We start from the raw sequence: 24,891 nt of genomic DNA, 5'->3' as shown, positions 1-24,891 counted from the left end.
TCTTTGTTTTACAACACAGAGACACTGCCTTTCTTCCCCACCCCTATTCTGCCGAGGACAGCACCCACGCTTCCAAGAAAAGCCAGAATCTTACCTTTCTCGATCTGCAGCGGAATCAGAGAGACGGTGACATCCTCACTGCCTCCGACAAGGGATGCGCTGACTTCAGGGCTGGACATTCGTATGAAAGATGGGATAAAAACTAGGAGAGAAGGAAGGGTGCGGGGTGGGGTTAGCTACTGCAGAACCTGTGACTGGGGTGCTTGTGCTGGCTTTTTATGTGGTCCTGGTTTCCAGGATCCTAGGAGCTCCAGGTTCCTTAGCCTGGGCCGTGCAGGCCACATCACGCCATACACACCCGGGTCCCCACGCAGCGGTTTCAGGACGTCCTGGAGCAGGAAAAATCCCCAAAGGAGGCCGAGTAGCGACAGAGAACCCATCCCGAGGATGCGTCTGATTCACAAGCCCCCAATATTCCAGAGGAGAAAAAGCGGCAGTCTTCGCCGCCCAGCCGACGCCATATTGCCAAGCTGAGAGCCCGCAGTCATGGCAACCACCAATCGGTGTTAGGCATGTCGTGATTGGTCTAGGTCAAGAGAGTCTGCTTCTACAAGTCTAGCGAAAGTACCAGTAGCCATGGCAACCACCAATCGGCCAACAGCGTTCCATGATTGGCCCAGTGCAAGAGCGCCAGCTCTCCGATCCTCGCCCTGCCCACCAGGCCTTGTTTGCTTTTTCAGCTCCCTACTCCTAGTGGATATCGTGGGTTCTTTCCATCCCAGACTTCAAGAAACCACACTGAGGGTCTGGAGAAACGGCTCAGAGGTTCAGGGCACTTGCTGCTCTTGCAGAGGATCACAATTCGTTTCCCAGCACCCACGTGGTAACTCACAACTTCCTGTTACTACACTTCCCGGGGATCTGATGCCCTAAGGCTCTTGCGTCCTTAGTCACGTGGTGCACGTGGTGCAAATACACAACCTTCCTCGCAAACAATCCTGGCACATGAAGTAAAACCTATTAGTATCAGAACATGGGTAGGGGAGTAGAGGGCTGTCTAGGTCCCAGGTCAGTAACTTTTTAAGAGCTCTAAAGACTAGTTTGCCAGGCTTACGCTAGTTCTGCCAGGCTACCGCTTGCCATTCCTGGAAGACCACTGTACATGTACACAGCATCCCAGTCATGGTTCTGCATACTCCTGTGTAAGGTCATCAACTGCATCTTGTGTTTTCTCTATGGTAACACCAAATGCACTATGAGCAAAGCCAGAGAGAGAACCTTAGAAATTAGTCCAAGGTGCCTCTTGCCTAGTTACCATATTCAAAATCTGTATATTTCTTGGTTTGTCCCAGGCCATGTTCTGTGTTTCCTTCAATCCCAGCCAAAAACGGTTCAGTGCCCCCAAAGCAGGCAGCCAGTGTCATGGAAAACCCTCCAATGGTGAAGGCTCGTTCAAGCCGGGCAGTGGTGGCACACACCTACAATCAGTGGAGTAACATGGTCCTCCCCTTTCAAAGACAGCTAAGTGGTCCGTGGATGTTTCCACTCCCACTGTCATTATCCATTAGCCACAGCAAACTGGCTTGGACTTCTGTCACCTCAGGCCGAGGTCTGTGATCGGCAGCGGCCCCCACAGCAACAGCTGGAAGAAGTGGCACCTGCACTTGCCCCTGCCACCTTTATATGCAGGCCCTCCATGCACCAGCTCCAAGTCTATGCCTCAGTCCCAAATGGACCCGAATGGAGACAACTCAGGAGTCAGTGCTGTCCTCCCCCAACGTGGCCCTGGAGATGAGTCAGGTCACAGTACCTGCTGAGCTATCATGACAGCTGATTTGTGTTGTTGTTTGGGTCTTTAAGATGTTTATTCTATGTGTACGGTTGTTTACACATGCATGCACGTCTGTGCACCATATTTGTGCCTGGTGCATGTGGATGCCAGGAGAGGGCTTTTGATGCCCTGGAACTGGAGTAATAAACAGTTGTGAGTTGCTTCCTGAGTGCTGGGAACCGAACCTGGGTCCTCTGGAAGGTCAGTGTTCTTAAGAAAGCTTTTAGTAGCCGGGCGGTGGTGGCGCACGCCTTTAATCCCAGCACTCGGGAGGCAGAGGCAGGCGGATCTCTGTGAGTTCGAGGCCAGCCTGGTCTACAAGAGCTAGTTCCAGGCCAGGCTCTAAAAAAGCTGCAGAGAAACCCTGTCTCGAAAAACAAAAAAAAAAAAAACAAAAAAAAAAAAAAAAAAAAGAAAGAAAGAAAGCTTTTAGTAATTAAAAACAAAAACTGCTCAATGCAATCTGGGTGGTGGTGGCGCACGCCTTTAATCCAACACTTAGGAGGACCTCTGTGAGTCTGGTCTACAAAGTGAATTCCAACACAACCAGGGCTATTATGCAGAAAAACTGTCTCGAAAAAACTACTTAAGGGGCTGGAGAAATGGCTCAGAGGTTAAAAGCATTGCCTGCTTTTCCAAAGGTCCTGAGTTCAATTCCCAGCAAACATATGGTGGCTCACAACCACCTGTAATGGGGTCTGGTGCCCTCTTCTGGCCTGCAGGCATACATGGAAGGAATGTTGTATACATAATAAATAAATATAAATATTAAAAAAAGAAAAAACTACTTAATGAAAATATCTAGAAAAATACTTTTAAAAATTATTAAATATTAAAAATAGAATTTTTATTGTTGAAATTACAACTGTTTGATTAAACTCATTTACATTTTTAGTATTCAACAGTTCTCCAATATTAATGTTATTCTATTAGAAAATGACAGGGTTATACCTCTAGATAGCTCCTTTTCCCCATGAGGTGGCTCTCTGACCCCAGCCAACAAACTTCCCTCGTGTATCTCTGACAACCTTTACCACAGCCTCAGCGATTGCTCCCTTTGTATATTTAAATTCAGGTTTTATACATTTTTGGTGAAAACCATTACTAATAATCTTGGTTAACTCCGTGCAAACATGCTGGTGTACCAGATGAATACAGAACAGCTAACACCTGCAGGGAGCCTCGAGTCAGCAGGCCTCCTACACTGACTACTAGTTTGTTTTGTTTTGTTTTTGTAAATGAAATGGCAAGATGCAGCCCTGGTTGGTTTCAACTCACTGTGTAGACCAGGCTGGCCTCAATCTCTGCACCCTGAATGCTGGGATTGAAGGCTTATGCCTTTAGGTCAGGTTACATTTAAATATGGTTAAGGAAACAATTTATTTGATGTAAAATGTTCATTTTCTTAAAAGACAGGGTCATATATATATATATATATATATATATGTATATATACATATATATACATATATATATATATATATATATATGCACATCCCAGGCAGGATCTGAACCCAAAACCTTCCTGACTCAGGATTCCAGGCATGTATACAACTGTCCACCTAAGATGTTCTGTCATGACTGATAATGACCCACTGCTGGTCACCTTCCTGAGTGGCATTCCAACTTCACTCACTGCCCATCTTTTAGTACAGAAAGGCCAGAATGTAGATGATAAGCTGTAACGGAGGACAAATCTAAGAACAAAATCCCAGGTGGCTGCAGGGGAGCAGTGGGGTGCTGGACGAGGACCTGCAAGGTGGGGATTCAACACCCAGCCCCAAGGAAGAGAGCAACAACAGATGAACCAGGCCCAGCTAGCTTCTGCCAAGCAACAGACAAAGTGTTAACCCTGTGCTTGTCCCCTTTCATGGAACATGGGAGGTTTGGGGTGCACATCAGCTCCACCCTATAAGCACGGGATAATAGCAGCGCCCTCCAGGGAGAGCTGGCTGCAGCAGGATGGGGAAAGGCTTGTCGTTCATCACAGGGCCACCTTCTGTTTCTTTTTCTTAGCCTTCAGTACAGGAGGGAGGGAGATCTTAAAGGCTGTCCTGGAACGATAGAGAGAGAAGAGCATCTCAGGGCTCAGAAGTCCTTGGGAACCCACTCCCCTCAGCACCTGTGAAGATACTCACTCGCATGTGGTGCAGATGGGGCTGAAATTGCAGAAAACTGTTCAAAAAAAAAAAAACACACACACACACACAAGGAAATAAGGATTTGAAAACCAGATTACTTTCTGTGCCGCCCCCTCCCCCAACACAACACATGTAGAAAAACTACACGTGAGCTTACTGGACAGACACACGGAGCAGACATAGCCAATCTCAATGAGACTTCGGTGACAGAAGCAGGCAGCCCTGTAATCCACGTGGATCGGAGGCGGGAGGATTAGCTGAGATCGCTGATCTTGATCCGGAAGAAAAACCCACTGTTTAAAAACAAACAAACAAACAGAAAAAAATATACAAGGAACTTTTAAATCATAGAAAAAACAGCAACAGTCCAGACACAGACAAGAGTTTAGCCAATCATCACACAGACAGCAGCCTTAGCCAATCATTACAGACAGCAGAGTTTAACAGCCACGCAGACAGCAGAGCACAGCCAGATCTTAGCCAGTCAGCACTGAGGAGAATACTAACTCGAGCCTGTCCTCTGGGGCTGGTTAGATGGCTCAATGAGGAAAGGTACATGCCAGCAAGCCTGGATGAGCTGAGTTCCACTCCTGGGACCCACACCTGGAAGGAGAGAACTGTTCCTGCCAGTTGGCCTCCGCCCTCCACATGCACTCAGGGGACATATGTACCCGTAACATACACAAAATAATAATTTCCTTTAACACCTATTAAGATTCATTGTTATTCATCCCACAATTATTTTTTTCATTTAATTTGTGCACTTGTATGTGTGTGAGCACATACACATGGCAGGCAGAAGACAACTGGTAGGAGGAGATTCTCTCCTTCCCCCGTAGGGATCCTGAGATTGAGCTCAGGTCATCAGGCTTGGCAGCAAGCACCCTTACTCACTGAGCCATGCTGCCATCCCCACGCCACACTTACTATACTCTGCTATATAATCATATGACATCTGCAAAAACTTTCAGAGTTCAAAGACCTGGAAGCCCACCCTTCTCAGCCTGGGAACCCTGAAGCCACTCTCTCCCAGCATTTCCTATCCTGGGATGCTAGAGATGGCGGGCTGCCGTCCCCGTTAACTCACCAGTAAGTACTGCAGGAGGGAAGGCATCTGGGGCACCTTCAGGTACAATCCCCCTGTGATGTCACAAGCCTGCAAGACAGAGTGGTCACGACTAACGCAGAACCTCGGTATTCCCAGGGGAGTGGGGTTCATGAGAAATCCACAGGTCTTTAAGGTCAGCTGGTGTGAGGTTCGTGTACTCACTACTGCCCCCACTACAGACACTATCACTCAGCTCTGCTCCAGATTCCCAGGCTATGAGACAAATTGTGTCTCTTCCTCAGGAGGTGAACTCCTAGCACTGCCAACAGACAGGACAGCCCCTGGCAGCATCACTGTCTGCCCTCTGTGCCATTCAGCGTATTCTGAGCTTCCCAATGCTTTGCTTTAAAATTTCCTTGCTAGTTTTAAGGGGGGAAAAGAAGAGCACATCAGGCTGGTGGGCACAAAACTGATGTTTTAGATTTTAATTTCCATGACAATCAAGTGGGTGATGGGGAAGGAACGCTGAGGGAAGGCAAGGGCCAAGCCTAGGTAGCGGGGGACAAGTGCCAAGGCACTATGCCACAGTAGCCCAGGTTAACTATGGTTTCAAGCAACACCACCCTTGGGTCCACAGGAAAAGAGACAATGTGGAGTGAACATAAGGCCAAGGCAAGGACTTTGGTATTAGCCAAATGTGCTGGGATGCTAGGGATGGGGGGGGGGGGGGGGAGAGGGCGGTTAAGCAAGGGTGTAACATGGCCTCTCTTATGCCATCAGCTTCTTTCTGACTCCCAAGATGACAGACTGAGTGTGCTAAGAGAGCCCAGATGTTTGTAAGCCCCACAGAAGAGGTAGCTAGGAAAGAAGACAGGAGTGGGATTCAGCATCTGTGCTGAGGACAGATTCATCCAGATCACAGCAGTATGGAAAGGGAGGAAGAGAAAGAGGGAAAGCAGGGTGGCTGCCCCATGAACCATGCTGTGCTCAGAGACAGGGCTCAGAGTTTGGGAGAAGCCACTGCACAGAAAAGCCGGAGCTCTGTCCGCCCGTGACTTGAGGTCCAGGAGGCGATGGCATGTGCACTCGAGGCATCCTGGGGAGGGACAGGGACAGAGCCAGCTTTCAATCAGAGTTGTCTCCGAGTTAACGACCCTTTGAAAGCTGCAAATCAAGTCACCTTGAAAGCCTAATACGTAAGGCAATGGGAACTGCAACAGTGCAGATATGGGAAGCCAGGGCAGCTGAGGAGCTGAGAGGAGGCAGCAGTCACCCTATCTGAACATGACACAGACACAAGCACTGGATGTCATATGGCGCCCACAAACAGGACGAACTCCTACACTGTGTCTCATCCTCATGGGGAGGGATACTAGATTTTAAATAAAATGTAATGAATTCTTAGGTATCTCTAAACAATTCCTTAAAATGCACTTATGCATTAAAAAACAAAAACAGGCTAGGTGGTGGTGGCACAAGCCTTTAATCCCAGTACTTGGGAGGCAGAGGCAGGAGAATTTCTGTGAGTTTGAGGCCAGCCTGGTCTACAGAGTGAGTTCCAGGACAGCCAGGACTACAAAGAGAAACCCTGCCTCAAAAAACAAAAAAAACAAAATAAACAAACAAAAAATACCACATGCCAGCTGTCAACCTGAGCCCAAGAACTGACAAGTGCAGCTCCCCTGAACCTGCGCATGCTCCCTCCCCTCAGTCCAGCACCAGCCGAGGCTCAAGGCTGCTCCCTCCACCCCTTTACAGTGATGACTGATCTTGAAGGATCTAGCTCTTTAAGGAAATGCTGAAGGGAAAGGAAGGGATATTAACAATTGTCTTTACGCTTATTATTTGTGTGTGCATGCATACGCAAGCCAAGGCACAGGAATGGAGACCAGAGGAGAACTTGCAGGAGCGGCACTCCCCTTCCAGCACATGGGTTCAAGGCATCAGCTTTGGGCACAGGCACCTTTAGCCACTGAGCAATCTCACTGGCCCAGAAATACTTCTTGTGAGCAAAAGGTAGTCATCCATGGCTTGCTGTTTATTTCAGGTGCAAGTACCTTTACACCCTCGCCATTCTGGTAAAATCAAAAGATTTAGTTTCATCTCTGTGAGTTTGAGACCAGCCTGGTCTACAAGAGCTAGTTACAGGACAGGCTCCAAAGCTACAGAGAAACCCTATCTCGAAAAACCAAAAAAAAAAAAAAAAAGATTTAGTTTCAAACTTCTGCTCAAAGAGCAGCTTCTGAAGCAGGCGAACTGCCATGAATGTGACCCCAGGCTGGGCTAGAGTAAGCTCTTACCACCCCCGCCCTCCCACACAACCCCAGAGCAACACCTTGTAGTAGGATAACTGTACACTGTGTCAAGATGTATTGCTGTGATTGGTGCAATAAAAAGCTGAACAGCCGAGCTAGGCAGGAGAGTATAGCAGGATCTGGGCAGAGGGCGAGCTCAGGGAAGAAAGGCAGAGGTGCCAGCCAGACGGGGAGGAAGCAGGATGGGAAATACAGAGATGAGGAAATACCACAGGGCAGAACGTAGATTAATATGTTAAGTTATAAGAGCTAGTTGGGGACAAGCCGAAGCTAAGGTCAAGCTTTTATAATTAATGTCTCCATGTCATTATTTGCAGGCTAGTGGGCCCGACGAGGAAGCACGACTACAACATCTAACAGTAATTCCCAAGACACACACACACATACATACATACATACATACACATATATATACACATACATACATATATATAAAATGCAACGTACAGAATTTACATTTTCCTTGAAAATTAAATTATTTCCTAGAAAACTGAATAGTGGGGGAGGCATGGTGTCACAAACTTTTTAATCTCCACACTCGGGAGGCAGAAGTAGGTAGACCTCTGTGAGTTCCAAATCCAGCTACAGCTACACAGTGAGGCCCTGTCTCAAGACAAACAACCAGAAACAGATAAAAATCCATTTTAATTATACATTAAACTCAATATGACCAAAATATTCTCATTGTCTCTGCAGTCTTACTTTGTAATCCAGGCTATCCTCAAATCTCATGATCCTCCTGCCTCAGTTTCCTGACTGCTGAGATTACTGGACTGTGCCACCATGCCTGACAAAGGTGTTATCATCCCTACAAGTGTTCGACATACAGACTGTTCCTGTCCGAAAGCCTGGCCACTACCACACACCCCTTGGAAACATACCTGTTGGAGGAGCCCTGAATCCGAGTCTAGGACGCAGGCATCAATGAGAATATTCTGAAAGGAGCATTTAAAACATTACAGCAATTGTTATGGCTGTCTCAGATGTCTAGACTCTCTTTTTTTTTTTTTGGACAGGTTCTCAACTCTATAGTCTAGACTGGCATAGAATTTGTGCTAATCCACCTGCCTCCACCTCCCTAGTATTGGCAGAGATGTGCCCCATTTTGTCCAGTCAGACTCTACCCCTAAAATGGGCCTTTTAACATGTACAGTGATGCTGCACGGTGGACACTGGCATCTGAAACATCCAGTCCAGGTCCCAACTCCTGTCTCCAAAGCCTGACCCCTTTTCACTGCAACATGCTCCACACTGAAGGTAATACTGGGCTCTAGGGGTGCTGTATGTTCCAACTGAGGCTTAGAGGGGGCTGGAGAGATGGTGCAGTGGCTAAGAGCACTGGCTACCCTTCCAGAGGACCCTGATTCAGTTTCCAGCACCCACATCGTATCTCACAACCATCTGTAACTAGTTCCACTGGCTCTGCCACCCTCTCACAGCTTCTACAGCACCAGAAGAGCACATGCTGCATGTGTATGTCTGCAGGCAGAACTCTTGGACACAGTAAAAAACACAAACAAAAAAACAGAGAATGAAGATGATGCATCAGGTTATCCGAACATCTCAGTTATCTGCACAGCACACACCACACTAGCATCAAAAGAGAAACTGTAGGCGAATGGTGCACACCAGGAGCCCAGCTGCCCAGCAGACTGACACAGGGGCTTCTCAAGTTCCAGGCCTGTGTGGACTGCAGGGAGCTGACACCAGCCTGGGCAAGTTAGCAAAAGCCTGCCTGTCTCAACACAAAACAAGAAGCTCCTGGGGACACTCAGGTCATGTGGAGTTCGTCACGTATGTGACAGTCTTGGGTTAAATGACACTGCCAAAAATTAAAAAAAAAAAAAAAAAAGAAAGAAAGAAAAGATGGAAAAGCCGAGGGTCCCTGTATCAAACCGTCAACCTGGGAGTCTTAGCCACATGTGGGCTAATGGGATGAGCAGCATGACACCTGATGCAAAACCAAGCTGCAGTGTTCTGAGAACACCACCCAGTCGCAAGGACCCAGGATGACAGGTACCCTGTGTGGATTCTGAATCCCCAATCCACAACAGGCCAGAACCCCACTGAATGACAGTGACCACATTTTTGGGTTTTTTGTTTTGTTTTTTTTTAGCCTGGGGATGTCCTAGAACTCTCTATATGGACCAGCCTGTACTCCAACTCAAAAAGGTATGCACCACCACACTCAGCCTCCGAAGATTTCTCTCAGAAATCAGGAAAGCTGATGCCTCACCTGCTTCTGAGCAGCAAAGATGACGTTCATGAAGTTCATGTACTGCAGCGCGCTGTCCTCTGCAGCCTTGATCACCTGCAAACACAGCCGTTCGACCTCAAGCACCTCCCAGGACTCAATGTGACATGACCCGCTGCAAGTCACAGACGGGGCCACTTCTCCAGTCTATCCTCCTACTCGGTACTAAACCCCTGAAGTGAAAGGTGACACCAGATCCGTCCTGGTCCTCGATAGACTGATGGACATCTGTCCAGCGTATCCAGCATGCACTGGGAGGCCAGGGGACAACACTGGGAGTTAGTTCTCTCCATACATATGGGCCCTAGGGACTGAAGTCAAGTCATCAGGCTAGGCACCAGGTATCTTTACTGACAGAGCCATCTGACTGGCCCAAGAGTTCTTGATTTTAGAAATATTAATTTCCTATAAAAGTAACAATGTTGAAAATGCTTTTCCAGATGTCTTTGTGAGACAGGGTCTTACTATGCAGCCCTGGATGGCCTGGAACTTGCTATGTAGATCACACTGTCCTTCAACTCACAGAGATCAGCCTGTGCCTCCCTCCCCGAGTGCTGGATTTAAATGCCTGTGACATCACACCTGGATTCACTCCCATGGTTTCCACCTGTCTGCAGTTATATCTAAATTGTGTACAATCTTACCAATATTCTTGATTTCATCTCCTGATTATCTATAAAGAGACAAAAACAGATAATTTAACAATCAAGATAGCTTAAAAAGTATGTGGTTTTCTAAGCAATTTTTATTTTATATTATTTTGAGAAAGGATCTCACTCTACAGCCCTGACTGGCCTGGAACTTATTATGTAAACCAGGCTGGCCTTGAACTCACAGAGATTTGCCTGCCTCTGTGTGTTCAGCAATTCTTTTTTTTTTTTTTTTTTTGGTTTTTCGAGACAGGGTTTCTCTGTGGCTTTGGAGCCTGTCCTGGAACTAGCTCTTGTAGACCAGGCTGGTCTCGAACTCACAGAGATCCGCCTGCCTCTGCCTCCCGAGTGCTGGGATTAAAGGCGTGCGCCACCGCCGCCCGGCAGCAATTCTTTTTTTTTTAATATTTATTTATTATGTATACAATATTCTGTCTGTGGGTATGCCTGCAGGCCAGAAGAGGGCACCAGACCCCATTACAGATAGTTGTGAGCCACCATGTAGGTGGTTGCTGGGAATTGAACTCAGGACCTTTGGAAAAGCAGGCAATGCTCTTAACCTCTGAGCCATCTCTCCAGCCCTCAGCAATTCTTAAATACCCCACCAAGCATGCAGCACTAAAATCAAAGGGTGGTAGTTGCAAAACAATCAGCTCCTACCTTTAACTGCCTTGTTCACTCTGTGAATGTCTGGATTGTTAACATTAAGGAATATAAACATGCTGCTTCACAAACATCCACACTAACAGGAAAACAGACCTTCAGACTTTAAGCCAGCCCCCTCCCATCTTCTGCCATGACAGCCATATGGGTGGGCATGGGTTCAGTACCCAATTCTGAACTCAGCAAGGGAAGCATGAGCTCTGCACTGAAGCCCACAGGACAGACAGCTGACTATCCACCATCCTTGATACCAATATTGGGGCCACACCCAAACCAGTCAGTCCCTCCAGTGAGATGATGAATTTGAAAGCCATAAAGAGGATCGGGACAACTGGATAAAAATGCCAGGACATAAACAGCACTCAATACTGTTCAAAGACACTTCACAAAAGCAAGGCTGAGAGCCCACGACACGTGAAATCAGGAAGAGTCTGGCTGCCCTGTGCTTTGGGCCAGGTCACCTGCTCACCTACAGAATGCCACTCACTAATTAAACCATGAGATCGGTAAACAACTTTTAAAATCAGTACCAGAGATGGCAATTCAAGGAATAAGATCAAAGCAAGTACTAGATTATCAGAGTAAGAAGCAAGAGGCTGGAGAAATGGCTCAGCAGGGCACAACACCAGTTGCTCTTGCAGAGATCCCAGCCTCGGTGCCTAGCATCTACATGGTAGTTCAACTACCTGTAACTCCAGTTCTAGGGGATTTAATGCCCTCTTTTGACTTCCACAGATTCCAGACACCCACACTGTACAAAGAGATATACTCAGGCAAAACACTCATTCTTAAAATAAGATAAAACAAAACAAAACAAAACAAAAGAAACAAAGCAATACCTCACTAAGAAGCAGCACCAGGCTTTTCAGATGGTCATGGAAATATCCTGAAGGGACAAAGGAGCTACTGCACATGAGTGTGATAGAACAAGGTCTTGGAGAAGCCACCAGTTAAACACCCTCTCTACAAAAGACTGCTTTGGAACACGCTAGCGCAAGGATACAGCAAAGGGCTTTGGCGAGGGATCCTGCTAGCAGTGTCTCTGTGTGCTGGCCCTTTATGTCACCTGCAAATGTAAAAGAGCACAAAACAGGGAAATTCTAAGTCTTTTTTTTTCAAATAAAGTCATTTTGAAATGCAAGTATTCATGAATGAATCACAAGATGACATGTTCAAAGTAGATTTCAAAACACAGAGACTAGTAATCAGCAAACCCAAGTAAGCTACTCCACGCCTGTCTTAAAAGTGTCTAGGTGTTTATTTAGGGGAAGGAGAGGCAGAGATGGGAGTTGGTATTTAGAGGCTGGAGAGGGACTGGAAAGGTGACTGGGTTCTGGCTGCTCTTCTAAAAGACCTGGGTTCAAAGCCCAGCATCCAAGTGGGGGCTCACAATCATCTATGACATCAGCTCCAAGGAATCTGATACCTTCTTCTGGCCTCCACAAAAACCAGGCACACACATGGTGCATAGACACACATGCTAGCAAAAACATCCATACACATAAAGTAAAATAAACCAATATGAAAAGTAAAAAACTAAAATAAAGGATGTGGAATTTTATTTAGGATAAGGTTCTTGAGACAGACAGTAGGAAGGCTTTGAAACAGTGTACGCACCTAGCACTACTCAGCCGTACACTCAGAACTGGTTAAGATGAAGTCAGGTGTGGTAGCCTATACCTTTAAGCCCACTGTGTTGGAGGTGGAGGCAGGCAGATCTCTGTGAGTCTGAGGCTAGCCTGGTCTACACAGCAAGCTCCAAAGCCAGTCAGGGAGACATGGGAAGATTTTGTCTCAAAAAAAATTGTTTAGAAACTCAATTTTTTTTAATTTGTGTGTGTGTGTGTGTGTGTGTGTGTGTGTGTGCATGATGACTGCAGAGGCCCGGAGGGTATTGGCTACCCTGGAGCTGGAGTTAGAGGGGGCACTGAGCCTCCCTACATGGGTGCTGTGAACCAGACCTGGGTCATCTCCAATAGCAGCAAGTGCTGCTAACCTGCAGGCATCTCTCCAGCTCTAGAACTCAGTTACTTCTTATAAAGTTTACAGCCAAGTGCCCATCACCATGCTCTGACTGTAGAGCAGTTTCTATCATCTGAGACCATGGGCCCACATGTCTGTCCCAGCCCTGGGTCAGTGTCAGCCCCTTCTCATCTCTAGAGTTCCTTTTTCCTCTAAGGACCACTGCAGACCAAAGGCTGAAAGCCATGGCAGGCTGCAGGGACACTGAGCCCTGAGCTGGGAAAGGCACTGTTGACTTTTAAGATGACAACACTGGAAGCTGTGGCGGTTTGAATAAAAATGGCTGCCACAGGCTCATACATGTGAATTCTTGGGCCCCAGTTGGAGGAACTGTTTAGGAAGGATTAGGAGGTGTGGCCTTGTTGGAGATTTGTCACTGGGGGTGGACTTTGAAGTTTCAAAAATTCATGCCATTTTCAGTTAGCTCTTCCCCTATTCTATGCTTTTGGATTAGATGTAAATTCTCAGCTACTGCTCCAGCACCAAGCCTGCCTGCTACTGCCATGCTCCCTACCATGAAGGTTCTACTACCCTTTGGAACCATGAACCCCAAATTAAATGCTTTGTAAGTTGCCCTGGTCATAGTGCTTTTTTTTTTTTTTTTTTTTTTTTTTTTTTTTAGTTTTTCGAGACAGGGTTTCTCTGTGGCTTTGGAGCCTGTCCTGGAACTAGCTCTGTAGACCAGGCTGGCCTCGAATTCACAGAGATCCGCCTGCCTCTGCCTCCCGAGTGCTGGGATTAAAGGCGTGTGCCACCATCGCCCGGCTCCGGTCATAGTGCTTTTTAACAGCAATAGAAACATAAGACAGACGGACACATGAGCCTCCCCTAGCTGGGGAGCCGTTAACAACTGAGGGTCTGGTGTGGCAAGGTTGGCTTTCATAAGGGTGTGGTCCCTGACAGGGCAACCATACTTCAGGAAATGGCCCATACCATGAGTATATGGGCAACACGAGAGGGTTTTTTTTTGTTGTTTTGGTTTTTGTTTTTGAGACAAACACTCTCCTGGAACTAGATAAGTAGACCAGGCTGGCTTAGAACTCATAGGAGATCTGTCTGCCTCTGTCTCGAGTGCTGAAATCAAAGGCATTTGCAACCCTGGCCAGATTATTAAAGAGAGAGAGAGAAAGTTGGGAGGGGGTGAGGAGATAGGAAGAGTTAGGAAGAATGGGGTTGGCAAATATTACCAGAATACATGGTATGCATGAAATCCTCAAAGAATTAATAAAAACCTTACACTTTAAAAGCATACAACAGTCTCACTACAGGGAGGTAAGTGACTATAGCCAGGCTCTTACTTTTGGTCATCAGATCTTTGATCTCCTCGGCAATCACCTCATTTGCGGCTGTCAACAATTCGTATTTCCCATCTTTACTCCCGGAGGGATTACAGTCAGGAAACAGGTTGCCAGGGTCTCCGAAGAAGTCTCCAAGTCTGCCATTCTTCCCCGGGTATAAGAATCGGCTGACAGGGCAGAGTAACCAGCATGTACAACACATACGTATGAAACTGGCAAGGACTAGAAAGCAGCCTCCAGCAGAGCGCTGGCTCCTACCTTTCCTGGATATGGCTGGCTATCACAGCCAGCTGGTTGGAGCGGTTCATGAAGAGGTGGGAATTCGCCAGCACCATCACAGCATCCATGCATTTGGATAAAGTAAACTGACAAATGCGAGAAAAACAAGTCAGCTCCTGATGAAGACGGCACTGAAAAACCGACTGTTTATTACTTAGCTTTACTTATATACTGGTGTGTTTAAGAAAGGGCCTTGCCCTGGACAACAAATGTCCAGCAATTCACCTGTCTCTACCTCCCCGTCATGACATGTGCCACTATGTGCCAATGGACAGTCACTGACATCTGACACAGTGATTCAACACTAAAAATCTGCTCAGCTCTGCCGCTCCTAAAACTGGAAGGAAGCACAGCACCTGAGAGGAAGCCTTCCTGACTTTACTGACAGAATCATTTATACATGAGAACATTACTTCTCAAATACTGGCACGGTGGGGCCACACATGTAAACTTGGAAGCCTTGAACTTAGGAGACAGAGGCAGCTGAACCTGAAGTTCAAGGTCATCCTCAGGCTGTACAGCAAGCTCAAGGCCAGCCAGGGATACCCAAATTCCTGTACTGAAAAAATTTTTTAAAAAAGTACAATGCAGGGAGCCGATTTGCCGGCCACCATCACAAGATGGCGCTGAGCCCCTGCAGCGCCGAGTAAACAACTCCATATTAGGCAAGGCTCTAGACAGAACCTCCCGCAGGCACGACCCGTGTCCACTCTCCCTATATAAGCAGCTGCCGTTTAGTGCTCGGGGGCCCCTCGCTTTCAGCTCTCCCTTAACCAAGAGGCTCCAATAAAGCGTGATTTGAGAAGAATCCTCGACTCGGTGGTCGTTCTTCCCTGCTGGCCAGGGGGGTTCGCCGCAACTGGTGCCGGAACCCCGGGACGCCGGGACATCTTTCCGTCACCGGGCGAGGGGCCATAGGAGGATCCAGAACTCAACACGCGGGGCGTGACGCGTCGGTAAAGCAAGTCTCCCAGGTATAATGATTGCTGGAGTTGAGCCCTGAAGTGTTCTGCCTAGCTTTTGTGGTAATTGTGATGTGTGTGTTCCTGTGTTGTTTTTGATTGAGCTGCCAGAAGCCTGGTCAAGAGAGTGCCTTTGTTATTGCAACAGCGCCTAGTCAGAATCGGAAGTAAGTCCGTTGTAGATAAAGCGGCTTTTCTCTAAGAAGACTGCCATAAATTAAGCGGCTCCCCGGTAGGGCGCCCATGCATAAGTGCGCATTAAGAACGATTGATAACGGTCGTGAAGGACATTGACCAAAACACACCGTGGTTCGCGGTCTCTGGGGATTTCACCTTGCCCTCATGGGAAAAATTAGGACGGGACTTGGAAAAGGCTAAACATGAAAACCAAATAGGCCGTGGCGCTATGCCGCTATGGCGTCTAGTGAGGAACTGCTTACGAGGGGGTGATGATGCAGATCTTGTTAGGAAAGGTAGAGAGGCATTAATGACACACCAGGACAGCTTATCAGAATCGGAATCAAAAGGGGAAGACTTGGACAGGCCTAAAAGAAAAAGGAAAAAAGGAAAAGAAAAAGGATCCAAAAGTTAAGTCCAGGAAAATGGGCCAAAGAGAGCCCTTGGACAGAGAAAAATAAAATATAATAAAATATAATAAAATATAAAATAAAATAATAAAATATATAAAATGAATATAATATAATATATATAAAAAAATATAATCCCCAAGGCCAGGGGATCATTGAAAGGGCTAACAGAAGCCTCAAAGATATTCTAACAAAACAAAAAGGGGGAATAGCAGAAACAGCATCCCCCAGGGATAGAATTGCCTTGGCATTTTTTACATTTAATTTTTTAATTTTTGATGGTCAAGGCCGAACAGCGGCTGATAGACATGCTAACATGACCCCCGAAGATAAGGGAGTGTCTGTTATGTGGAAAGATGTGTTGGATAACAAATGGTATGGACCGGATCCAGTCATTGCGGGATCCGGGGGAGCTGTTTGTGTTTTCCCACAGAGTCAAGAAATCCCTCATTGGGTACCGACACGGCTGACAAGGAGCCTGAGACCAACAGCTGAAGATGCGGGCTGCAACAACATGGATGCTGATCCTGGCAATGGAGACAGCCCTGCTGAACACAAGTCCAATGACGTTATGGGCGGTAACGAGGGCCTGGCCCATGCCAATGCCTGTTCATGCTAATTCCTCCATATTGCCCACACTGTTTTCCACCTCCTGCGATCTGGAGGCACCCTGTCTGCCTAACTCAGACGCTAAACAGGAGTTGTTTAATGCTACAAAGATAGCCCTAAATGGGACTCTGTGCTTCTCCCTTGAGGGGAAGGGATCCTGCATAAGGTTTTAACGCAAAAACTTGACCAATTGGATGGATCCCCTGATGCAGAGTAAAGTTGGGATAGGGTCCCTGGGCGCAGCATTAGCCCAGGTGACTCAGGGTGCCACCTCAGGGTCAGGAGGGCCCAGTAATGCTACCACCTTGGCCATGAGAGTGGAGTCCATGGTACCGTTGGGAGGTGCATCCACCCCTAAAAATGCCACTCGTTTTAGGGCATCACCACACTGTGTTCCAGATTTTTCATTTCTACCTACATTTACAGCCTGCCAAGCTAAGACTTGGGAAAAGACACAGGTTGCCTATGGGTTCTCCCTATCCCCATCTATGAGGAGATACCTTTATAATCAGTCTAATCAAAATTCTACTATCGGATCAGGATGGTCCTGGTATCAATGGTTGCTCTCTAATGAAGTAGGAGCCACGATGGACATCTCAGCCTTGGCGACGCTACAATTAACTAAGACTTGGCTCCTTAATGTTTCTGGTAGCATATCAGAGTCACAGGGCTGGAGAGATGGCTCAGCCATTAAAGGCTAGGCTCACAACCAAAAATATAAGAGTTCATAGCCATGGCTAATCAGGTACAAACGGCGACCACAATTAACGACGTGGTTTCAAAAACAGCTGATGCATTAGAAACCCAGAATAAAATCAACAATCGTATCCTTTCTGGCATAATAGCTGCCAATCAGAGGATAGATTATGTACAGACTCAGGTGGATGAATTGACCCGTCTGGTCCAGATCAAATGTGTCTCCTATCAGAAACATGTGTGCATTACTTCTCTTATCTTTAACAATTCCAGGAATGAGTCACGAAGAATTGGGGAGTATCTGGCAGGGAACTGGTCGCGGGAAGCAGAGATGTTTCTCCAGAATCAATTGTTCCAGATCACTATCCTGAATAATACTCGTGTCCAGCCCATCACCCTTGAACAGTTTTCTGATTGGCTATATTCCGCTTTCTCCTTTTTTAAGGAATGGGTGGTGGTTGGGATATTTCTGGCATGCTGTCTGGGAGGATGCACGGTCTGCTTGTGGCTGATTTGCCGTCTTCGAGCCCAAACAAATAGAGATAAGGTTGCTGTCCTACAGGCCTTAGCCGCTTTGGAGTGTGGTGACTCTCCCCAAATATGGTTATCGGTTCTTAAGAACCAGTAGGCATTTGTCCTGCATAGCCTTTGCACCCCTGTAGGGCTTGTTCCCATTGCACCAGGGAAGGTATGCTGAGACAACACTTGAGGTACTGCCTTTGCACCTCCTAGGGGTTTGTCCCATTGCACAGGAGAAGGAGTACCACGAGCCTGGGCCTCCCTTGATCGGCCCCCACATCATGAGGTGGGAGCCAGAACGGGAATAAGACCCCTTGTTGCCTACTTTGCTATAAAAACTAAAAGGGGGAACTGCAGGGAGCCGATTTGCCGGCCACCATCACAAGATGGCGCTGAGCCCCTGCAGCGCCGAGTAAACAACTCCATATTAGGCAAGGCTCTAGACAGAACCTCCCGCAGGCACGACCTGTGTCCACTCTCCCTATATAAGCAGCTGCCGTTTAGTGCTCGGGGCCCCTCGCTTTCAGCTCTCCCTTAACCAATAGGCTCCAATAAAGCGTGATTTGAGAAGAATCCTCGACTCGGTGGTCGTTCTTTCCTGCTGGCCAGGGGGGTTCGCCGCAGTACAATCTCGTTTGTTTTGTTTTAATAAATAAACTGTGTTTCATCAAAATTTAAAACTTGGGTCAATGAGATGGCTCAGCAAATACAGGAACTTTGATGCCTGGGGAGCACTTTGAGAAAGGAGCAAACTAACTACAGGTGTCTACAAGCATGCAAGCATCCACACACATACACACACACACAAAGTAAACCTAAAAACACAAAAGGATGACCCTACCTATCTCAAAACTCCAAAGACGAGGTCTGGTGGGACAGCTCAAGGTTAAAGGTGCTTTAAACAAAGGCTGATGAGCTGAGCTCAATCCCCAGAGCGCACGATTGAAGCAAACAACAGGCCCCCAAAAGTAGTTCACTGACCTCCATATACATGCTGTGGCACACCATACCCTCCTCCCCCAAACAGATATGTAATAGAAGATGCCTCCTCATACAAGAGATATAGGAACTGTTTAGAAAAGCAAAATAGACAGGAGGCAATCAGCTGCCTGCATACGTAGACCGGAAGAGGGTGACAGTCAACAGGTCACCAGGCTTGAGGACTTCATGTGCATTCCAGGAGGGAATGGTGGGGCCAGTTATACATCTCCCTGCTCTAAGAACTCTGGTCTGTACAGTATAACTAGCGGCTTTTATACGCTCACAGCTCTCCTTCCCGACAGTGTCTCCAGATGCCTAGGCTGAGAAGATGAGCCTGACCTCCTATGACCTGCCTGCCTCCACCTAAGGGCTAGGACTGGACGAGGGCCACCACACCCGGCTTGTAAGGACTCAATACTACACACAAACTGAAATTAAGGAGAATCGTGGGAAGGCTCAAGCCATCTTACCTGAGATCCCTTTAATGCTTGCTTTCCCCACCAAATCGGGTTGGTGTCAACTATGATAACCAGAAGATTCAACTCATCTTCTGCAAACAGAAACAAGAGCAACATTTCAAAATGTCAGCCTCATGAAACTGAAATACAGACTACATTCCTGATGGTCATTTAGTAACTAGAGGGCCTCATATGGCTATTATCCTCTGACGGATCATGAGCTCACCAAAAGAGCCAAGTTTCCTTAAAAATTAAGGGCTGAAGACACAGCTAAATGATTAGAGTGCTTGCCTGGTATTGGGGAAGCCCTTGGTTTGAGAGCCAGTATCTCATTTTATAAAATAAGGGTCAGAGATGGCTTACGAGAGAAAGGCCTACAGCCATGCCCGATGACCTGAGTTCAATTCCTGGGATGCACATGGTTAGGTGAGACCTGACTTAACAAAGCTGCCCACAACATGCACTCTGGCTTCCACAGATACACACACACACACACACACACACACAAAGTTAAGAAAAAAATTTAATTTTAAATGCTGGGAATGATGGTGTATGGTCTTTAATCCCAACACTTGGCAGAGGCAGATGGATCTCCCCGAGTTCAAAACCAGGTCCAGCCGAGCCGACCAGGGATGAGGAGCTGGGTAGAGCTTCTTAATGCTCACCTGCCCCACAGCACTACAAGCGCTAGGCTGTGGGTGGGGCAATGCCAACCCTCTGCTCCTAGCTTGTGGTGGACACTCCACCAATGTATACTGACTTAACCCAAAGGTATCCACATTTTAAAGCCTGGTCTTGGGCTTACTGAATGAGCAACAGGAATCTCCATGATAGGATTTCAAGCAGATTAGGGACCCATGAGCCATGGGGTTGGCCCATGAGAAGCCAGGATGAGCCATCATAGAACAGCCAAGCCAGTTGGGATTAAGAATCTTTATTTTATTTAGTTAGTTTTTATTTATATAGCATAGGCTGGCCTCAAATGCCTTATGTAGCTAAGGATGACATCAAACTTCTGATCCTCCTCCTGTCTCTTCCTCCCAAGTTTTAGCTTGTACCAGCACATCTGGTGGTAAACAGTGCTGGGGACCAAACCAGGGCTCTGTGAATGTCAGCAAGGACTCTACTATATTGCTACATTCCCAGACCAGGAACTTTTGCCAAAAAGGGGAAAATAATTCTTATGTGACCATTTTTTTTTTTTTTTTTTTTTTTTTTTTTTTTTTTTTTTTGCTGGCCTCGAACTCACAGAGATCTGCCTGCCTCTGACTCCCAAATGCTAGAGATGAAAAGTGTGCACCTCCACTGCCCGGCTGTGAACAAAGTTTTGCCATGTAAAGGAATTAGGCCACTATCCACACTGACAGACACAACAAAGCAGGCCCAGCTAGCACAAGTTTTCAACAAACAGCCACAGTAATAACTATGACTAGTGATGGAGGTACTGGCTCCAAGTCCTCAAAGAACCTACACTTAATTTAGTCTGGTTCTGGGAATGAACACAGGAACTTCTACATGGTAAGAAAGGGCTCTGCCACCAAACGACAGCTCCAGCATTCTATATGAACGAGAGCTTTAACTGCGGCCATGTATGTGCCACATTTATGCTGTGCCCTCAGAGGTTAGGAGATGGCACCACACCCCCTGAATGTTTCTGCCGCTATGTGGCTGCTGTCCAGGGTCCCCTGCTAGTACTCTGAACCACTGAGTCATCTCCCTAGGAACTATGACCCTTTAAAACGGGATCTTAAAAAAATTGCCCAGGCTGGCCTTGAATTTAGTAACCTCCTACCTCTTGAGTATCTGGGATTACAGGCATCTGGCACCCACCCAGCCAAGAGCCTGCACTTCGAAGGGACAAAGCAACCCTGCCAGTGCCTGCTCTCATGAAAAGCCTGGATGCACACATAATAACATGGTGAGTGTGTGCCCGGCTTACTTCCTCCTACCTTCCTTCTCACAGTCTGGCTCCTTCCACCAGGACCATCCCCCACCTCTGGTTTCTGCAGAACCAAATCCTGCTCAGGCTCCCTTCCTTAATAGTACCAAGAAGACTGAGAAAATAACCAATGTGCTGCCTGTCAGCACTGTGCGCATGAAACATCTCTGCCAGGTCCCTTCAGCCTCTGCCTCCCTGGCTGACAAGCTGTGCCAGGTCCGCCTTTCTCACAGAGGTGTGAGTCACGGCTGCGACTGCTGAGTGCACTTCCCTAATTACTCTTGCTCCCCACAATCCATTTCTCACACAGTAGCCAAAGCGATGCTTCTAATGTTGTCAATCTAAATAACTCCGGGCCAGTGAGAGGGCTCAGCTGGTACAGGCGATTGCTGACAAGCCCGATGACCTGAGTTCAATCCCGGAAACCTGAACAATCGATAAGAGAACCGATTCCCACAAGTCTGCCTCTGACTTCCACAAGCAAGCAAGCGCGCATGCGTGCGCACACAACCAATCAATCAATCAATCAATAAATGCACGAATCTTTGGGAGGAAATGTAATTTAAAAGCTGTAACTAGCAGGTTAGTATATGAATAAGAACCTCTCATCTTCCTCTAGACGCCCACTGCCCTGCCCGTTTGCTCTTCTAAGTTTAACCTCCCAGGATGTTTGTACTTAAAGTGAACTTTATAGTGTTGCTCAATCCAGTTCTGGGTGTCTCGATCTCTCCTGGACTCCTATCGAAAGACGGTCCTCTTGAACTTAGTTGCCACACATTTGTCTTCACAGCCCTGGTCACCTCTTGGAATGATTTCACTTGTCAACCGCCCCTCTCGACAGAAAGACATCACACACTCAAGCTTCCTGTGTTGATTCTGTGCTGTACCCTCCGGTTTAGAGAATAACGTTCAGCACACGGGGAAATCCCAGTATTTACCAAACGACACACTAGCGTGCTAATGCAGGCCTGTAACCCCAGAACTCGGAAGGCTAAGGCAGGAGAAAGCGCCTACGTAAAAATACTAGGGCTGCGGATGGGACTCAACTGGTAGAAAGCCTACTGAGAAAGCACAAAGATCTGAGTACCACGGGCACGCCTGTAATTTCCAGAATGCTAGAGACTGGAAGATCAAGAGTTCAAAGCCATCCTTGACATCACGAGTTCTATGTGAGACCCTGTCTCAACAATGAAACTGCTGAGTGAACGAACGACTACACTGGCTGCTCGTCTAAAAGCCAAACGTGTCCCTCCCAGTCCGGCTCCGAGTCCGGCCCGTGCCACCCTCACCGTCTGTGGCCATGGCACCCCTACGCCTCGGTGAAAAGCCGACCAAGGTTCGACGCGCGCACGCCAACTTCCGGCGCTGACGAACGACGTCACCTCAACTTCGAGGCGACGGAAGTGATGCTTGAAGCGTGCGACACGCTGTCAGCCTGTGGCTTGCTGCCGGCGCGGTTGCGAGAGTCGCGGAGAAGCGATGGAGAACCACGGTGAGTGAGTGACCCGAGCGGCGGGGACACGGGCAGTCCGGGCTCGAGCCGCTTCCTGCTGTCACTGCTTTTGTGTCGTGGTCTGGGCCCTTCGGACGCGCGCAAACTGGCTCCAGCACACGCTGTCCGAGGGGCCGCTTCCTAAAAACTGGCTCTCTTGCCGGGCCGTGGTTGTGCGCACCTTTTATCCCAGCACTCGGGAGCCAGAGGCAGGCGGATCTCTGTGAGTTCGAGGCCAGTCTGGTCTACAGAGCAAGTTCCAGGACAGCTAGGACTGTCACACAGAGAAACCGTGTCTGGAAAAACAAACAAAAATTGGCTCTCAGAGTTAGTGTGCAAGCCTCCGTGTCCGGGTGTCCTCTGTGCGCAGTAAGAAGACACGTTGACCCTACATGAATGAGTAAGGCATCGTTAGTTTTCTTGTCCATCATGGTTACCAGGATGTTTCTGTTAAGTGAAAAACAAACTAATATACTGATTTTAATGAGAAATGAGTTAGGTAGAAGTGTATGCGTTTTCACATTTGTATTTGGCACACAAGTAGACTTGACTGTAGATTGCTCAGAAGGCTGCAGGAGAGATTAATAAAGTGGATGAGAGGACTCCCTAGACTACTAACCCCTGGGCTTGGCCTCTAAAGTCTCTGTCTGGCACACCAATAGCTTTTCCAGCGCTCTGGAGGCAGAGGCAGGCGGATCTCTGCGAGTTCAAGGTTGGTCTGCCTAGCGAGTTCCAGGACAGGCTCCAAAAGCTATAGAGGAAACCCTGTCTCAAAAAAACTAAAATGAAAGAAGAAAAACCAATGTGAAAGATGTGTCCCTGCCAATAGGATGAAAGTATCTCCTATCCCAATCAACACTTGTTCCCTGTAACTTTAAAAGCTGCTCTTTTTTAAAAAAATGTTTTTAATGTTTTTGCTTCTTATTCAAGGTCAGCAGTTGTTACCAAGCGCTCTAGCCTCATCTTGCTAAGTTTGGGTGATGACTCGTGTTTTTTTCCTCTCTTCCTAGAGTTAATTGAATACTTTAAGTCTCAGATGAAAGGCGATCCTAACATGGCCTCAGCAGTGGCTGCCATCCAGACCTTGCTGGAGTTCTTGAAGAGAGACAAAGGTAAAAGAGTCAGCCTTGACAGCCTGGGCCTTAGGAACGTTTTCAGATCACTTCTAGGAGAGCAGCCAGGGACAGGGCGTCGTGCAGCTCTGCCTACAGTCTCAGCTCAGCTTCTGTCTCTGCGTCCATCCTTTTGGCCAGGGAGCCCTCAGGCTGTCACCTAAAGGACACCTATCTACCTATAAAATACGCTGGGAATCAAGAGTCAGTATAACAGTCTTGGCCAAAAGGCTTAAATTAAAGCAATAATTTAGCTTTATAGATGAGTACCAAGCTCCTAGCTTGTCCTAGATTCTGTGCAGATGCTATAGAGAATGTTCCAGAATAAATATTGCTAGGTGTAGTGGCACAGACCTTTGATCCTAGCACTCAGGAAGCAGAGGTAGATGGATCTCTGAGTTCAAGGCCAGAGTGGGTTTCAGGACAGCCAGGGCTACACCGAGAAACCAAAAACAAACAAAATATTCTGGTAGCGCTTGCCTTCACTCCCAGCACTTGGGAGGCAGGGACAGGTGGATCTTTGTGAGTTTGAGGCCAGTCTGGTTTACAGAGCTAGCTGGTTCCAGAACATCCAGGGCTACACAGAAACCCTGTCTCAGGGGGAAAAAAAAAATTCTGGTATCAGTATTCATTGGGATCTACTAAACAAATATTGTCATCTTAAGATTTTGTCATAATATGACCTCTTTTACACAGAAATTATAATGATGCCTTTTTTATTCTCATGGGGTGGCCAATAGAAAAATTTTCTTTAACACAGCCTCAAGTGTCTTCCCAATGTACATACATTCAGATACTGTGGACCTGCACTGCCTCACCATCTGCCACACTGTCGCTTACTGCAGAATACATCAGCGCAGCCCTGCTGGCTTCTTGGATTTTTAATTTCTGTCTTATTAGCGTGTGCATGAGTGTGGTATGCATATGCCACGGTGAGCCGGTGTGCTTCATGGACAGCTTTCAGGAGTTTGGTCTTTCGCGCTCAGGTCACCAGGCTTGAGCCACACAGTGCTTTTGTTCAGAGTCGTCTCATTG

The 24,891-nt window shown here is 47.3% G+C and overlaps 3 protein-coding genes across 6 annotated transcripts in view; 1 reads left to right on the top strand and 2 right to left on the bottom strand.

Annotated features, from left to right (window-relative positions):
- Positions 1-2,118, bottom strand: part of Tctn2 (tectonic family member 2) — a 32,933-nt gene extending 30,815 nt beyond the window's left edge. Inside the window, exons 1-2 of the mRNA XM_038346437.1 lie at positions 359-2,118; positions 95-202 (exon numbers count right to left, since the gene is read on the bottom strand). Of these exons, the coding sequence (XP_038202365.1) occupies positions 95-202; positions 359-440 (190 nt within the window). The 5' untranslated portion in view covers positions 441-2,118. The remainder of the gene's footprint in view (positions 1-94; positions 203-358) is intronic.
- Positions 2,119-3,634: 1,516 nt separating this feature from the next.
- Positions 3,635-22,627, bottom strand: Gtf2h3 (general transcription factor IIH subunit 3). Of its 4 annotated transcripts, none has more exons than XM_038346723.1 (13): positions 22,542-22,621; positions 19,326-19,405; positions 14,481-14,587; positions 14,223-14,389; positions 11,906-11,968; positions 10,900-10,929; positions 10,234-10,262; positions 9,572-9,646; positions 8,217-8,270; positions 5,060-5,128; positions 4,130-4,265; positions 3,970-4,006; positions 3,635-3,885 (listed from the first exon to the last, which is right to left on the bottom strand). In XM_038346723.1, the coding sequence occupies exons 1-13, from the start codon at positions 22,552-22,554 to the stop codon at positions 3,816-3,818; spliced, it is 930 nt and encodes a 309-aa protein (XP_038202651.1). In that variant the 5' UTR covers positions 22,555-22,621; the 3' UTR covers positions 3,635-3,815. The 4 variants fall into 4 exon arrangements, with proteins under 4 accessions (XP_038202651.1, XP_038202654.1, XP_038202652.1 ...); XM_038346726.1 differs by lacking the exon at positions 22,542-22,621 and adding an exon at positions 22,340-22,486; XM_038346724.1 differs by lacking the exon at positions 5,060-5,128 and having other exon boundaries at positions 22,542-22,627.
- Positions 22,617-24,891, top strand: part of Eif2b1 (eukaryotic translation initiation factor 2B subunit alpha) — a 10,705-nt gene continuing 8,430 nt past the window's right edge. Inside the window, exons 1-2 of the mRNA XM_038346727.1 lie at positions 22,617-22,744; positions 23,755-23,856. Coding sequence (XP_038202655.1) covers positions 22,732-22,744; positions 23,755-23,856 — 115 coding nt within the window. The 5' untranslated portion in view covers positions 22,617-22,731. The remainder of the gene's footprint in view (positions 22,745-23,754; positions 23,857-24,891) is intronic.

This window comes from Arvicola amphibius, chromosome 10, assembly GCF_903992535.2.
Source record: "Arvicola amphibius chromosome 10, mArvAmp1.2, whole genome shotgun sequence".
NCBI classification, from domain to species: Eukaryota; Metazoa; Chordata; class Mammalia; order Rodentia; family Cricetidae; genus Arvicola; species Arvicola amphibius.
This window is presented reverse-complemented; position numbering and strand designations above follow the sequence as displayed.

Coding starts and splice junctions, on each gene's coding strand:
- Gtf2h3 (XM_038346723.1), bottom strand. Junction 9,647..10,233: donor AGATGAAATCAAGAATATTG/GTAAGATTGTAC, acceptor CTGTGTTTGCAG/GTGATCAAGGCTGCAGAGGA. Junction 8,271..9,571: donor TCTTTGCTGCTCAGAAGCAG/GTGAGGCATCAG, acceptor TGCTCCTTTCAG/AATATTCTCATTGATGCCTG.